Raw genomic sequence first — 15,532 nt, forward strand, 5'->3', positions numbered from 1 at the left:
TAGAATGCAGACTTTACAAATGGCAAGAGATATTGGACTACACTATTTCTGGAAGGATGATGAAATGAAATGTCACAATAAATTTTAGTTAAATGTAGTTAAATTTTGAGTGCTATGTACAATGTAATAATAGCTATAGTTAAATAAATGATTAATAATGATAACAAAGCATGTATACATACTAGATTGATAATATGAAATTTTATACAATACTGTAAGTGAGGATTATGGAGATGATGTTGAAAAGCCTTTTTATAAAAGATAAACAATTCTATATAGAATAGAATATAAAGATGTAATATCATTGGATGATTTCAGGATGATGTAATAAAGTGTCATAATATAAATTTACTTCAAATTTAATATGCCTTATGTTGAAAGGATGTAATAATAGCTAGGCTTTTTTAAAAAAATAATTTTTATTGTTTTTGTCTTTTCATCACATATTACAATCTTTATATCAACAGTTTGTACAATGTTACATCGTATCTATGTATGTTTTCCTCTCTTTACCATATATTACAATCATTATGTCATCTTATCTATACATTTTTATGATATTTTACATATTTACCCACTTTTATATACAGTTCTATGTTTATGTATATTGTTTTCGGCTTAATTATTTTTCTTATTTTCCAACCATTCATACCACTTATTCCAAATTTCGTAGTATTCCGATTCTTCTTTGTCCTTTAATTTTAGGGTTAATTTGTCCATCTCTGCACAATCCAAGGTGTTTTTTATCACTAATTCGTCCGGCGGTATATAGCTAGGCTTAATGGATGTTTAATAATTATAACAATTTGTATACATGTACATTAGATTGATGATACAAATCATGGGGAAAAAAACATGGAATTGAAAATTATTAGAGAATGTTATCAATGCTAAAATGATAGAAAGAATAGGATAAAAAAATAACCCTTTATTATTGGATATATTGAAGATGATACAATGAATCATTATAATATTAATGGTTATCTATTTAGTATACCTTGTCTAAAATGGAGAGACAATAGTGATAATCAAACAAAGGAAGCATAATAACAATGTATACAAAGATATCTTGATTGACAATATGTGAATTTTGATAACATTCAAGAGATGACTATGGAAAGGACGCACAAAGACCTTGTAACCAATCGACACACTGTATGTAGTTGAAGAGGCTTTTATGTTACATGTGTTGTGTGTTTGTGTTTGTTTGAAAATAAAAATTTTATTAATTAAAAAAAAAGAATATATCTGCTGAAAAAAACTCCGCATTGGTGACAGGAAGGGCATCTGGCCAGTAAATAATCATCTCCATTCAGTTGCCCAGAATCCACCCTGCAAGGGACGATGGGATCGTTAAAAGAGGATGATGATAAGTAGGTAGGTGGGCAGACAGACAGACAGAGATGGGTGAGTGGGTGGATGTATAGATAGATGAGTGGATGGATGGATGGATAGACGGGTGAGTGGATGGGTAGAGGGATGAGTAGAAAGATGTGTAAACGGGTGGATAGATAGATGAGAGAAGATGGAAGGAAGGAGAAAAGAAAGAAAGGAAATCAGGGAGGAGAGGGATGAATGCCCATCAGCACCTCATTTCATCCTCCCCAAATCCCTCGGTGAGATTTCCCCTGGTTGATGGACCTCCAGGATGGACGGGCTGACTTTTGCGGTCTGAACCCAGCGTTGCAACCGAGCGGTGAGCTGAGATCCATGTTAATCCTCTCCTTTCCCTCCCTCTGCAGGCCAGCAGTCCTCAAGACCTGCGTCTCTTCTACGAGAAAAACAAGTTGCTGGTGCCAAAGTGAGTCTTCCAGGCCTTTTCCCTTCCCTCTCCCCTCCTTCCCGCTCCCCTTCCCTCCCCTCTTCTCACCGCCTGTTCCTTGTTGTGTTTTCAGTCGGCACCTGTCCTCTCATGTGCTTTGCCGCCCGGTTTAGCAAGCACTTGGCAGCGCTCCTTTTCTGCTCTCTAGCTAGGAATGACGGATACCGGCAAACGGCACGCCAACTTGGTTACCCCGGCTGACCTCGCCGGGTCTAAATATTTCAAGCCGGCGGGGTGGGGGAGAAAAAAGCAGAGCGGCGAGGATCCCAAACCTTTGCCAGAGCCACTCGTTTTGGCCAAGCGTAACAAAGCTTCTCGGGGGTTTTGTTTATTTTTTTCCTTCCTTTATTCCCAACCCAAAACAAATCCAAGTTCTCCGTGCGCCACGTTTTCCCGGGCTCATCTTAAAAAGGCTGCACTGGGTGCTGAGCCCGTATGGCGGTCTTGGATGAGAAGTTTTAGAAAAAGGGAATTTTTAGATGGAGCGGCAAGCTTTTTTTGTTCAGGATTTGAGTCGTGGTTTGTGGCAACTATGGTTTGTTGAGGAGTCCTAGAAGGCGGGTTTACGTGCTAGAGCAGGGTTTCTAAAACTGAGCAATGTTAAGATGGGTGGGCTTCAACTCCCAGAATTCCCCAGCCAGCTTGTTTAAGACAGGTGGACTTCAATTCCCAGAATTCCCCTTGTTTTAAGATTTCAATTGTTTTGTTATTAAATTTTTGCCTAAGGGAAGCGGTGGCTCAGTAGCTAAAATGCTGAGCTTGTCGATCAGAAAGGTCGGCAGTTCGGTGGTTCGAATCCCTAGCGCCTCGTAACGGAGTGAGCTCCCGTGACTCGTCCCAGCTTTTGCCAACCTAACAGTTCGAAAGCACGTAAAAAATGCAAGTAGAAAAATAGGAACCACCTTTGGTGGGAAGGGAACAGCGTTCTGTGCACCTTCGGCATTTAGTCATGCCGGCCACATGACCACGGAGACGTCTTCGGACAGCGCTGGCTCTTCGGCTTTGAAACGGAGATGAGCACCGCCCCCTAGAGTCAGGAATGACTAGCAGATATATGCCAGGGGAACCTTTACCTAAATTTTTGTCACTTATCTTGCTGTGAGGCAGTTCTGGGATAAGATGGGTGGATCTCAACTACCAATATTCCCCAGCCAATGTCCTGGCTGGGGAATTATGGAAGTTGCAGTCCATACATGCATCTTAACAATGCTAAGGTTGAAAAAAAAACAGGAATGGGGTATGTCTAGTTTAATGAAAAGAAGGACTAGGGGAGACATGATAGCTGTGTTCCAATATCTCAGGGGCTGCCCCAAAGAAGAGGGAGTCAAGCTATTCTCCAAAGCACCTGAGGGCAGGACAAGAAGCAATGGGTGGAAACTAATCAAGGAGAGAAGCAACTTAGAACTGAGGAGGAATTTCCTGACAGTCAGAACAATTAATCAGTGGAATAGAAGTTGCCTCCAGAAGTTGTGAATGCCCCAACACTGGAAGTCTTTAAGAAGATGTTGGATAGCCATTTGTCTGAAACGGTATAGGGTTTCCTGCCTAGGCAGGGGGTTGGACTAGAAGACCTCCAGGGTCCCTTCTTTATTACCCAATGTTCAAAACCCTGTGCTAGTCGATGGAAGCAGAGCCAGAGGGAATGACTTTGCCGGTCTTGTAATAGCATGCTGTTGGCTGCAGGCCAAGAAGGAAGCCGAGGTTAGCCAAATATGCAATTTAAATTTCATTTGATTTGATGCCGGTGACGTTTTTCCATTTCATTTTGGAAGAAACTAAAGGGCATTAAGCCTGGTTAATTGGCTGGGTCACTGCGTACTTTTAATCATTTTGTCTTTTGATCAGATTAAAACCTCCTGGGTGGAAAGCTTTTGAAGGGGCCATTGAGATGGATCCAAAGTTTTGTGAGCCAACCTGTGACCGATTTTAGGTGGCCTTTAGGTCAGCGGTCACCAACTGGTGGTCCACGAGAAAATGTTGGTGGTCTGCAGAAAAATTATTTGCATTTTTTATATTGCACTCAATCAGGGGTCCTCAAACTACGGCCCCTGGGATGGATACGTGCAATGAACGCTTGTGTTGCTGCAGAGTCTCCCCCTTCGGGATCTTTTTGTGGGGGTCGGAGGGTGGCAGAAATTCCGACTTGGGGTCTGTTTCAGCCTCCTGGTGGGGGGACTTTGGGCGAAGGCTGGAGGGAAGCACCGCTGGTGGCAAAGAGCCAGAGGGCCTCGTTCCAGTGGGACTGCATCATGGCCTGGAACTGGCTGACCATCTCAGCCCACTGAGCCTCCAGGTGCCGGTACCTGGCCTTGCACTCCCGTAGGTCTTCCCTCTGCTTGGAAAGCCCATGCTCCTAGTCCTCGGTGAGGTGCCTCTGCTGAGCCTCCTTCTCGGTCAGATCCAATTGGAACTGAGCTGTTTTGCCAACTCTTTCTCCTGGTGGCTGCTTAGCTCCAACAGCTGTTGGGGCCCTAAGGAGCTCAGGAGGGCATGCGAGGAGTGGCTGGGAGGGGAGGGGAGAGTAGAGGCTGGTGAGGCGCCCCTTGACGTGAGTGACACTGAGTTGGCCACACCCACCCAATCACATGACCACCTAGCCACGCCCACCCAGCTGGTCGTTAGGCAGATCATATTCGTGGTCCCCCTCCTTTGGGTCATTTGCAAAAAGGGGGGTGCGGGGAGTTCCTCGTGCCCCCACCCCATAAATCAGACCAGAAGTTGGATCATTTTGCTTAATGTCCCCTTAAGATGTGGGTTTGCTTTGGAGATTATTATTATTATTATTATTATTATTATTATTATTATTATTATTATTATTATTATTTATTTATTGATTTATTATTGATTTATTATTGATTATTGTTATTATTATTATTATTGTTGTTGTTGTTGTTGTTATTATTATTATTTACAAATATGTGATTTAAACCAACATGCCATCTCCGGCAGGAGAGATTGAGAATGAGTCTGTTTAGCATTGTTTATTTTGCTATTTTTTAAAAAAATCTTGTTATTAAATAAAAAAAAACCTTGATGGCGGTATGGAGAGTCCTCATTTAGCAACTGCCTCTTTTAGTGACCATTTGGATTCATGGAAGGGATGTAAAAGTAACGTTTGTGACCCAAACTTGCCTTGACAACGTTCCATAAAGCAAAGTAAAGCTGAAGTTAGATCATAAGCGGGGGTTGCGGTTTCACTTAGGTGACCGCTTCGCTTAACAGCTGAGTTGCTAGTCCCCATTCTAGAGGCTAAATGAGGACTCCCTGTATATGTTTATACTATAAAAGTGCTGGGAAGAAAGAAAATGGTTGCAGAGGTGGCGCAGTGCTTAGAATGAAGAATTGCAGGCTAACTCTGCCGACTGCCAGCAGTTCGATCCTGACCAGCTCAAGGGTGACTCAGCCTTCCATCCTCCCGAGGTCGGTAAAATGAGGACTCAGATTGTTGGGGGCAAGAGGCTGACTCTGTAAAGTTCTTAGAGAGGGCTGTAAATGCACTGTGAAGCAATCGCTCCCCATTCCTTCCTTCCTTCCTTCCTTCCTTCCTTCCTTCCTTTCTCCCTCCCTCCCTCCCTCCCTCCCTCCCTGCAGAGTGGTTAGAATGCATTACTGCAGACTAATTCTGCCGCCTACCAGGAGTTCGATCCTGACCGGCTCAATGTTGACTCAGCCTTCCATCCTTCCTTCCCTTCCAACCCTGTTATTCTGCATTCTGGAAATGTTACATATTTAGTGGGTACATGTGTTTGTATGTGTATTACTAGGCATCCGAAATATTAAAATGAGCGTGCTTTACCTTCCTCCTTTTTAAAACTGTTGTTTATTTTTTTGTTTTGAAGCATCCCAAGGGAAACCTCTGCCCATTTGAGACAACTCCTCTTAGGGCTGTTGCAACGAAATTACAAAGACCGAATGGATTTTGGTAAGAAGCATTTCGACGTTGCTTAAATCTACAGGGGGAAACCTGGGCACGCCAGTTTATTTTACATTCCTTGCCTTCTCTTTCTTTTCCTTTCAAAAACAAACTGAAATCACCTCGTAAAGCCAACTTCTGACTGAGAACGTATATTTGACTCTTCATGTAATAATGGCAGCTAGGATTGTATTTGCACAACACTGGAAAAGGGAAGAGATTCCTACGGATGAGAATGGGATCAGGAAAATATTAGAATGTGCAGAAATGAATAGGTTGACACTTGCAATTAAAGAGAAGGAGCAAACTGAATATTCTAGTAAGGTAAAGGGAAAGGTTCCCCTTGCACATATGTGCTAGTCGTTCCCGATTCTAGGGGGCAGTGCTCATCTCCGTTTCAAAGCCGAAGAGCCAGCGCTCTCCGAAGACATCTCCGTGGTCATGTGGCCGGCATGACTCAATGCCTAAGGCGCACGGAACGCTGTTACCTTCCCACCAAAGGTGGTCCCTATTTTTCTGCTTGCATTTTTGATGTGCTTTCGAACTGCTAGGTTGGCAGAAGCTGGGACAAGTCACGGGAGCTCACTCCATTACACGGCGCTAGGGATTCGAACTCCCGAACCGCTGATCTTCTGATCAACAAGCTCAGTGTCTTAGCTACTGAGCCACCCACGTCCCTTGAATATTATAGTCTATGGGAACTATTCTACCGATGTTTAGAGAACAAATATGAAAGTTAGAACTGAAAGTAGATTAGTGAAACATAGAAAATATATTAATAGAATTAAACAATTTAAGAAGTGGATTGTTATAGTATCAGATATGTTATGTATATCAGTATTAATTCAAGAGCAGGGAAAAAATGAGTATGGTTGTAAATTTTAATTGTTATTGCACAAGATATTTGTATCTACGTGACACACTGTTTAATGGAAGATGGATTGTTTGTATTTAAAAACAATTTAAAAAATGTTTTATTTTTGATTTTATTTTATTTTTAGATGAATTTTTCCACCACCCCTTCCTGGATGCCAGTACTTCTATGAAAAAATGTAAGTTTTTTTCGTGCTTTTTCCCTTCGGGGTTGATATGTCACTGCATAACAGATAGGCACACGCAAAGCGAATTCAGCGATGAGAGCTTTAACACGTTTTCCTGGTTTTCCCTCTGAGAGGGTTAAGGGAGAAACGGCCTTCTCCCATCTGCTAATAGTTACTAGAGGAGATTTTATTCGTTTAGTTACTTGTTGAATTTATTTGACGCCCCTTTCATAATGAAACCGAACTGCGGGCAGTTTACTGTATTAAAACATTGAAATTTTTTTTTATTTATTTTGCTCTTTATGGTTTGAAAGGTTGGCTGATTAGGACTAAATACTGGTCTCTTGCATTTGAGTAGAATAGGAGTACAAAGTGGGAATTATTAGGAATAGAAAAGAATGGAATGGAGTAGAATTCTGTACTGGCCAAGTGTGATTGGACACACAAGGAATTTGTCTTCAGCGCATAAGATCTCAGTGTACATAAAAGATATAAGCGATAATCATGTTTAAGATTGCGGTAAGGGATAATCACGTTTAAAAGGGACGCGGTGGCTCAATGGCTAAGACGCTGAGCTTGTCGGTCAGTAAGTTCGGCGGTTCGAATCGCTAGCACTGCGTAACGGAGTGAGCTCCCGTTACTTGTCCCAGCTTCTGCCAACCTAGCAGTTCGAAAGCACGTAAAAAATGCAAGTAGAAAAATAGGAACCACCTTTGGTGGGAAGGGAACAGCGTTCCGTGCTTCTTTGGCGTTGAGTCATGCCAGCCACATGACCACGGAGACGTCTTCGGACAGCGCTGGTTCTTCGGCTTTGAAATGGAGATGAGCACCGCCCCCTAGAGTCGGGAACGACTAGCACATATGTGCGAGGGGAACCTTTGCCTTTTAATCATGTTTTAAGATTTAAGAAAACGTTTAAGAATGTTTAAGTTTGTGGTTGTGTGACATTTTGGCTTGTTGAATGAAGAGGAATTGTCTTGGATCGCACACGAAACATATCAAGAAGCTAATGTGTGATAAGTACAGGTAGTCCTCGACTTACAAACCCTTTAGTGACCGTTCAAAGTTACGACGGCATTGAAAAATGTGACTTAGGATCATTTTCCCCCACTTATGTCCGTTGCAGCTTCCCCATGGCCCCAGGATCAAAATTCAGGTGCTTGGCAATTGACTCATAGTTATGACGGTTGCAGTGTCCTTCTGACGAGCAGACTCAATGGGGAAGGCAGATTCACTTAACCTAACCTTCCTGCAGTGACTCGCTTGTCATTGGTGGCACAAAAAAAGGTTGTAAAACGGGACAAAATCTACTTAACAAATGTCTCGCTTAATGACAGAAATGTTGGGATTGATTGGGGTCGTAAATCAAGGACTACCTGTAACAAACTTCCTTTATTTACTACATATTTTGTATCCTCTTGTGGGGCCACGTGAATAATAGAATAACAGAGTTGGAAGGGACTTTGGAGGTCTTCTAGTCCAACCCCCTGCTCTGGCAGGAAACCTTATACCATTTCAGACAAGTGGTTGTCCAGTCTCTTCTTGACCAGCTGTCCAGGGCCTTGTGTGTCCCGTGGGTTACAGGTTGGACACATCTCCTTAAGATTAAAAACAATCATTCCTTTCCAAGCCCCTGATGGACAAGTAAACAAAACTAAATTCAAATTTTCTAGTTATAGTTGTACCTATGCCTCTCTTTCTTAAATTTTGGGAAAGAGCCCTTTTATTCATGCTGGTCAACAACACCTGTTTCCTCCTGAAAAAATGGGTTAGAGAGCTCTTGTTTTCAACGGCGTATAAAGTCTGATAATTTTATTAGCTTTCCAAAACATAGATATTTTCTCGCCGTAGCTTCAAAATGAGGTCAGGATAATTTCATGCGATGTTTGCGTTGTCCTTGAAACCTGCTTTTGAAGAATTCTTTTATTTAGAGTTGGAGTTTTCTACTTTTTCACTCCCTTTTTCTCACCTGGGGCTGACCTAATGGACGATAAGGTATGCTTAAATGCGACAGGCATTTGCTTGCTGGAGAAAAAGAGAGAGAGAGACAGAGAGAGAGATTCAAAATCACAAATGTACATCGGTTTTGCAGACTCAGAAGGAGATTAAAAGCCCTAAAAAGGAGAAATACTCATGGCCTTGGTCAGATTTCTCCATCAAGAGAGAACTGGTAAATAAGATTTTAACCAAGAAGCAAAGTTGTTATAGTATAGCCTTTATTGTCATTGTACATCATGTATATAACGAAATTAGTTTTAGCCTCACTGGTGCAATGCAATACAAAAAAAATACATAAATAGTATAAAGAATAATCCTTAGGCAAGTAATTAGGAAAAAAGAAAAAGAAATACTAGTCATACGTTTCTGCATTTGTGTGGAGTGATTGTGGTTATGTTTAAGAGTCTGACAGCCCAAGGATAGAAACTATTGAATAGAATAGAATAGAATAGAATAGAATAGAAGAGTTGGAAGGGACCTTGGAGGTCTTCTAGTCCAACCCCCTGCCTAGGCAGGAACCCCTACACCACTTCAGACAAATGGTTATCCAACATCTTAAAAACTCCCAATGTTGGAGCATTTACAACTTCTTGAGGCAAGTTGTACCACTACTGATTAATTGTTCTAACTTTCAGGAAATTTCCCCCTAGTTCTAAGTTGCTTCTCTCCTTGATTAGTTTCCACCCATTGCTTCTTGTCCTGCCCTCAGGTGCTTTGGAGAATAGCTTGACTCCCTCTTCTTTGGGGCAACCCCTGAGATATTGGAAGACTGCTATCATGTCTCCCCTAGTCCTTCTTTCTATTAAACTAGCCATGCCCAGTTCCTGCAACCATTCTTCGTATGTTTTAGCCTCCAGTCCCCTCATCATCTTCTTTGCTCTTCTCTGCACTCTTTCTAAAGTCTCAACATACTCTAGAAAGAGTGCAAAGAAGAGCAACCAGGATGATGAGGGGACTGGAGGCTAAAACATACGAGGAACGATTGCAGGAACTGGGTATGTCTAGTTTAATGAAAAGAAGGACTATTTTTAAACCTATTGGTTCGGCTGAGTATGCTTTGATGTCTTCTGCCCCTTGTTTAAAACCATGGTTGGTTCATCTGGGGATAGGCCTTAGTTTCTATGGGGTGCAGATGTCCTTATACGTCTATAAATCAATAGTATAACTACTAAATTAAATCAATTCAATGGGAAATTAAACGCTACAGCTTGGTTTACAAAGGAAAAGATAAAAAATCAGGAATTGGATGCATAAGCGTGATTGCTTTTATTTTTTTTTTGTAAATTTATTTGTGCAATCTTTCCACCGCCCCAATCCTCAAGGATGCCAGGTGGCTTAGAAATAATTAATTTGCTTGGTTTCCTGATTTTCACTGGCTTGTGGGAACAAACTGTGGTTTAAACAAAGCCTGAATCAAGATGCAGTCTGCAACCAGCCGGAGATATGTAGGATGAAGGATATCTTGGGTTTTAAGGGTGCTAGATAACCTCTGGGAAAATTAAGGTTGCAAAATAGGGGTCTAGAATGCTTTCTGTTATCACCACTTCTTCCAATACTGAATCTTTCATCTTTAACTGCACTCAGGTGTCACCCGTGCAGGCAGAAAAAAGTTCTCCTGGTTTAGGGTGGCCTCCAAGCCTTCTCGGTCCTTGCCTTCACCAGCAGGGCCCCCCTTGGGTTGTAGGACAGAGAAGGGTGGCCATTCTCCAAAGCAGAAAGCATACTCCCGTTCCAAGGATGTTCAAAGGTTAGGAGATCCTCCTCTCCCAATGGTTCTTCCATCGCGGACAAAGGTTACGACCAGACCAGAGACGTTTGTTGGCCAAGGAAGAGCTTCTCAACCCAAGCCTTCGTTGATACCAACCCGGAAGACTCTTCAAACAGGGCCACCATCTGCTCCCAACCTCCAGCGGATGAGCCAACAGGGCTCTTCAAGCAAGCCGGAAAGAATCTTCTTGGCTTGGCCTTCATTCCCCTCTTTACCGACCACCTGTGAAAAGCTACACAGCCTCACTCCGCGGAAGGCACAAACCCACCCTCGCAACCACCAGAAATGGATTCCTGTGGTCCAACCACCATCTCCAACATCGTCAACCCAGATGTCCAGGGACACGGGTTCTCGAAAACGTCGGCACCAGCAACTGTTGCTGGTCCCTTTGCTTCCTAAGTCACGTCCATCCCATAACTGGGTATAGATCGGGAGCCAACGGTCAACTCACAAAGAATCCCTGACCTACTCTTGAGTTGCCATAGGCAAGGGGGGAGAAACTGATGGAGCAGCATGACAGTCACAACCAGAAGCACATTCCATGTGTATCTTTCTCAAGGTTGTCTCCCAGGTTACCTGCAACAGTCAAGAGGGGTGTGATCTCTACAGCGTGCGAAAGTGCTCCGTTGGTGAATGTGATTTATGACACATTCTGGAAAGGAGGGGGGAAAAACAGGGTCATACTTGGGCTGTAAATTATGTTGGGTCAAAGCTGGTTTCTCTTGGGTACATGCCAACATGTTGCTCCTAATAAATAATTGGATTTCTTTTGAAGCTTGGCTCGAGGCTCATGATTTAATTAGTGCATCCTTCGGAACCCTGACACCAATGTTTTCATACTGACACAAGGGAGTGATGCTACAGTGCGAAAGACAGGGGAAAGAAGTTGTCTTACCTCCATCTTTCAGGAGTTGACAGTGATGTGGGCTTACAGGAAGACAGTCATAAGCTACACCCACTGCTAATTAGGACACTGATGAGCAAATTGGTGTTACTGAGAGAACCGCTTACCATGCAACTGCTGTTGGGAAGTCCTTGGATTGCGAAGTACCATGTGTCCACTTGTGAACCTACCTCTTGGGAAGAGGACGAGAGTGCCAACTTTGACATAGGCACTGAGAGGACAATTTCAAGAAAGAAGGTGGGTTGGACTGTCAGATCCTTGCAGGTAGTATTGAAGAGTGACGGTGATTGAATAAATGGATCAGGTCAATTCTCAGGTAGATGTCTCCTGAAGCCCTTCCTTGTCCAAAGCAGCTTCTGCAGGGACCATTGGTGCCTTCTCTTCATGGCATTTGAGATGTCCACCATTGCTTAGAGAAGGGCATTGATGTTCTTCACCGAAGATCTCCAGCTAAAAAGTCTTCAGCATTTGGAGAAGAACCTGGTTTTGATGTACTTGGAGAAGATGATCCAACTCAGGATAGATCTTTCAAACCTCCAGCTACAGTCAAGAATTTCATCTGTATGGTGGCCTCCCACCCAACCATCATTTCATACCTGTGTAACCTTATAACCTTCTTTTAATTTACCTATCTCGGATTGCAGGGATGGAGACCTTGAGGTTCTTAGGTATTGTTGGACTGCAGATAGTCCTCAATTTACAACCATTTGTTTAGTGACCATTCAAAATTATACAAGCATTGAGTAAAGTATCTTATGACCATTATGGTCCTTGAATGTACGATTATTGCAACCTCCCATGGTCACATGATCCAAATTCACACACTTGGGTCCAAGGGTCATGTGATCACCATTCATGATCTTCTCAGCTGCCTGCCTTCGAGCAGAGGCAACGGTTTTGCTTAAGCCAGATTTGCTTAATGGCCATGCGATTCACTTAACAACAGCAGTGAATGCCTTACCCAGGGTGGCCAAAAAAGGCAGGAAAATCAGGCTCAATTCATTTAACAACCAGTGGAAATTCTGGGCCAAATTGTGGTTGTAAGTTGGGGACTATCCATATGAAGGAGGAAAAGGCATATTCAACTCCACCATCAACCATGGAGACTCTCTCCTGGACCAATAATTCTGTCCTAGCCCAACACCTACCTTAAAGGTAGTTGGTTGTGAAGAAAGTTGAGAGTTGTTTTAAACTCCTAAAGAAATTAATGGGATATAAATTAAACCAAATAAGCAATACATTCATAGTCCAGCATACAAGAACCAGATATTTTCATCCCTGCAGCCTTAAAAAATGTGAAAACATTATTAGCAATTATCAGGACTTCTTGCCAGATTTTCCTTCTGTTTCTAAGATTTCTTCTCCTTCTCTTTCTCCTTCTCCTCCTTCTCTTCCTCCCCTTCCTCTTCCTCCTCTCTTCTTCTTCTTCTTCTTCTTCTTCTTCTTCTTCTTCTTCTTCTTCTTCTTCTTCTTCTTCTCCTCTTCCTCCTCCTCCCCCCCTCTCCCTATGTATTTTTTATTTGTTTTGCTAACTTGGAGCCTGTTTTATATGTGTATTTTTTTTAAAAAGATATGTGGCTGTAGTTCATTTGTTTACATGACTGACTTTATTTTTGTTACGCGTTTGTGTATTTATATACTTGTGTAAACTGAGCCTTGTGTGTTTTGAATTCTTAACGGGAAAATAAAGCCAAAGAGAAAAGCAACATTGGACTTACGATGTGTTTTGATTTCGGAGTTGTGTTTTGCTCTCTTATCAAAGAAAAAGGAGACAGCTGACCAGATCTTCACTGAATTGATGGTGCAGAGTTTCTAGCCAGTTTAGGAAAGGGATATATATATATATATATATGTCTATTAAATTTTTTTAAATTAAATCCTGGTAGCCCTCAACTTACGATCACAATTGAGCCTGAAATTGACGTTGTTAAATGAGAAATTTGTTAAGTGAGTTTTCCCCCATTTTACGACCTTACTGGCCATAAGTGTATCACTGCAATTGTTAAATTAGTAATACCATTCTTAGGTGAATATGGCTTCTTTGTTGATTTTGATTGACAGACGGTCACGAAAAGGGAATCACTTCACCCTGGGCACAGCAAACCGTCATAAATATGAGCCGGTTGGTCCCATGTCTATATTTTGATCAAATGACCATGGAGATGCTGCAATGGTTATGTGTGAAAAATGATCATAAAGTCACTTTTTCAGTGTTGTTGTAACTTTGAACATTCCCTAAGTGAAGTTAAGGACTACCAGTCTACCATAATGGGAACAAACAGATTAACAGAGTTGGAAGGGACCTTGTAGGTCATCTAGTCCAACCCCCCCGCCCAAGCAGGAGACACCGAAGGCAACGTCTGTTCCATTGGTTGATTGTTCTCACTGTCAGAAAATTCCTTCTTATTTCCAAGTTGAATCTCTCCTTGTTCAGTTTCCTGGTTCACTTTCCATCCATTATTCCTTGTCTGGCCTTCGGGGGCTTTGGAGAATAATTAACCCCCTCCTCTCTGGGGCAGCCCCTCAAATATTGGAAGACTGCTATTTATGTCTCCCCTGGTCCTTCTCTTCACTAGACTAGCCATGCCCAGTTCCTGCAACCGCCCATCGTATGTTTTAGTCTCCAGGCCTTTGATCATCTTAGATAGATTCAGATTAACAGAGTTGGAAGGGACCTTGTAGGTCTATCTAGTCTATCCTCCCACTCGAGCAGGAGACCCTACACCATTTCTCACAGATGGCAGTCCCGTCTCTTCTTGAAAGCCTCCCGTGATGAAGTTTCCACAACTTCTGAAGGCAACTTCTGTTCCATCGGTTGATGGCTCTCAATGTCGGAAAAAAAATTCCTTCTTTCCAGGTTGAATCTCTCCTTGTTCATCTTTGCCCCTCCCATGTGCTTGAGAAACCTACTTACAGGCCATGCTTGCAAGACCCTTGCGTGCTAATTTTGGCTCGTATTAAATTAGGTTGGCAATTCAATGTATCATAGATGCCTGTTTAATTCCTTTTTTTCGAAGGTAGTCTTTGAAAAATAAACATCCAAAAACAGGCTGATGATCTATTGTATCATGGAGAGGAGGGGGTGAACCTATTTTCCCAAGCACCTGAAGGCCAGACAAGGAATAATGGATGGAAACTGGCCAAGGAGAGATTCAACCTAGAAATAAGGAGAAACTTCCTAACCATGAGAACAATCAATCAACGGAACAGAAGTTGCCTTCGGAAGTTGTGGGAGCTTCATCCCTGGAAGCTTTCAAGAAGAGACTGGACTGCCCTCTGTCGGAAATGGTGTAGGGTCTCCTGCTTGGGCAGGGGGTTGGTCTAGATGACCTACAAGGTCCCTTCCAACTCTGTTATTCTATTAATTATCCATGTGAAGATAGACCTATGGCCAACTCAAAACATGCACCTACCCCTCCAGCTTATCTTTTCACATCTGGTTCTCTCCAGATGTTTTCTCAGAACGCTCAGCTTTGGCGTCTTCTCACATCTGGAGAGACGCTGCTGGGCTCTCTGATCTTTTTTTAAACAGGAAATGCCGGAGAATGAATTTTACGCAAAGCGTGTCCTCTGATCTCTGGTTGTGTTCCTCCTCAAATTCAATGTGAATTTTCTCTGTTCTCTGGGCTGCTTCTAACCCAAACAACGTCCCTTCACCTTAAGTGATTTTCCCACGCCCGGAATTAAATGCCGAATGAAATCTTGGAATCCCATCTTAATCTGTTTCTCAGGGTGGGTTTTTGGAAGCAAGGAGAATTAAAAAACAAACAAAACACGACTGTGAATAGACTAAATATAGTGAATTTTGCATCTTGAATGGAACATTTATTTATTATTTATTTATTTATTACTTGAACTTATTAGTCGCCCCCTCTCCCCACAGGGACTCGGGGCGACGTACATTGACTTGGGGATCTAAAATTCCGTGTGGGGGATTAATAAGTCAAAAGCACTATATATTTATCTGCTTGGCTAGGAAGCCAGGAAGGAGCTAATGAGCAGTTGGAAGAATGAAAGGTTTAATTAATGGGCAGATCGCGGCATTTGTTCCTTAGATGATTCTTGGCTTCACATCAAAGGACAATCA

The 15,532-nt window shown here is 42.4% G+C and overlaps 1 protein-coding gene across 2 annotated transcripts in view; it reads left to right on the forward strand.

Annotated features, from left to right (window-relative positions):
* Positions 1 to 15,532, forward strand: part of ULK1 (unc-51 like autophagy activating kinase 1) — an 82,845-nt gene that overhangs the window by 39,431 nt on the left and 27,882 nt on the right. Inside the window, exons 11-14 of one of the 2 annotated variants that reach the window (XM_081966869.1) lie at positions 1,743 to 1,801; positions 5,111 to 5,242; positions 5,662 to 5,744; positions 6,737 to 6,787. In XM_081966869.1, the coding sequence (XP_081822995.1) occupies positions 1,743 to 1,801; positions 5,111 to 5,242; positions 5,662 to 5,744; positions 6,737 to 6,787 (325 nt within the window). The remainder of the gene's footprint in view (positions 1 to 1,742; positions 1,802 to 5,110; positions 5,243 to 5,661; positions 5,745 to 6,736; positions 6,788 to 15,532) is intronic. The other variant, XM_081966870.1, reaches the window with a different exon arrangement.

Source organism: Natrix helvetica (genome assembly GCF_964273705.1).
Source record: "Natrix helvetica genome assembly, chromosome: 14".
Lineage (NCBI taxonomy): Eukaryota > Metazoa > Chordata > Lepidosauria > Squamata > Natricidae > Natrix > Natrix helvetica.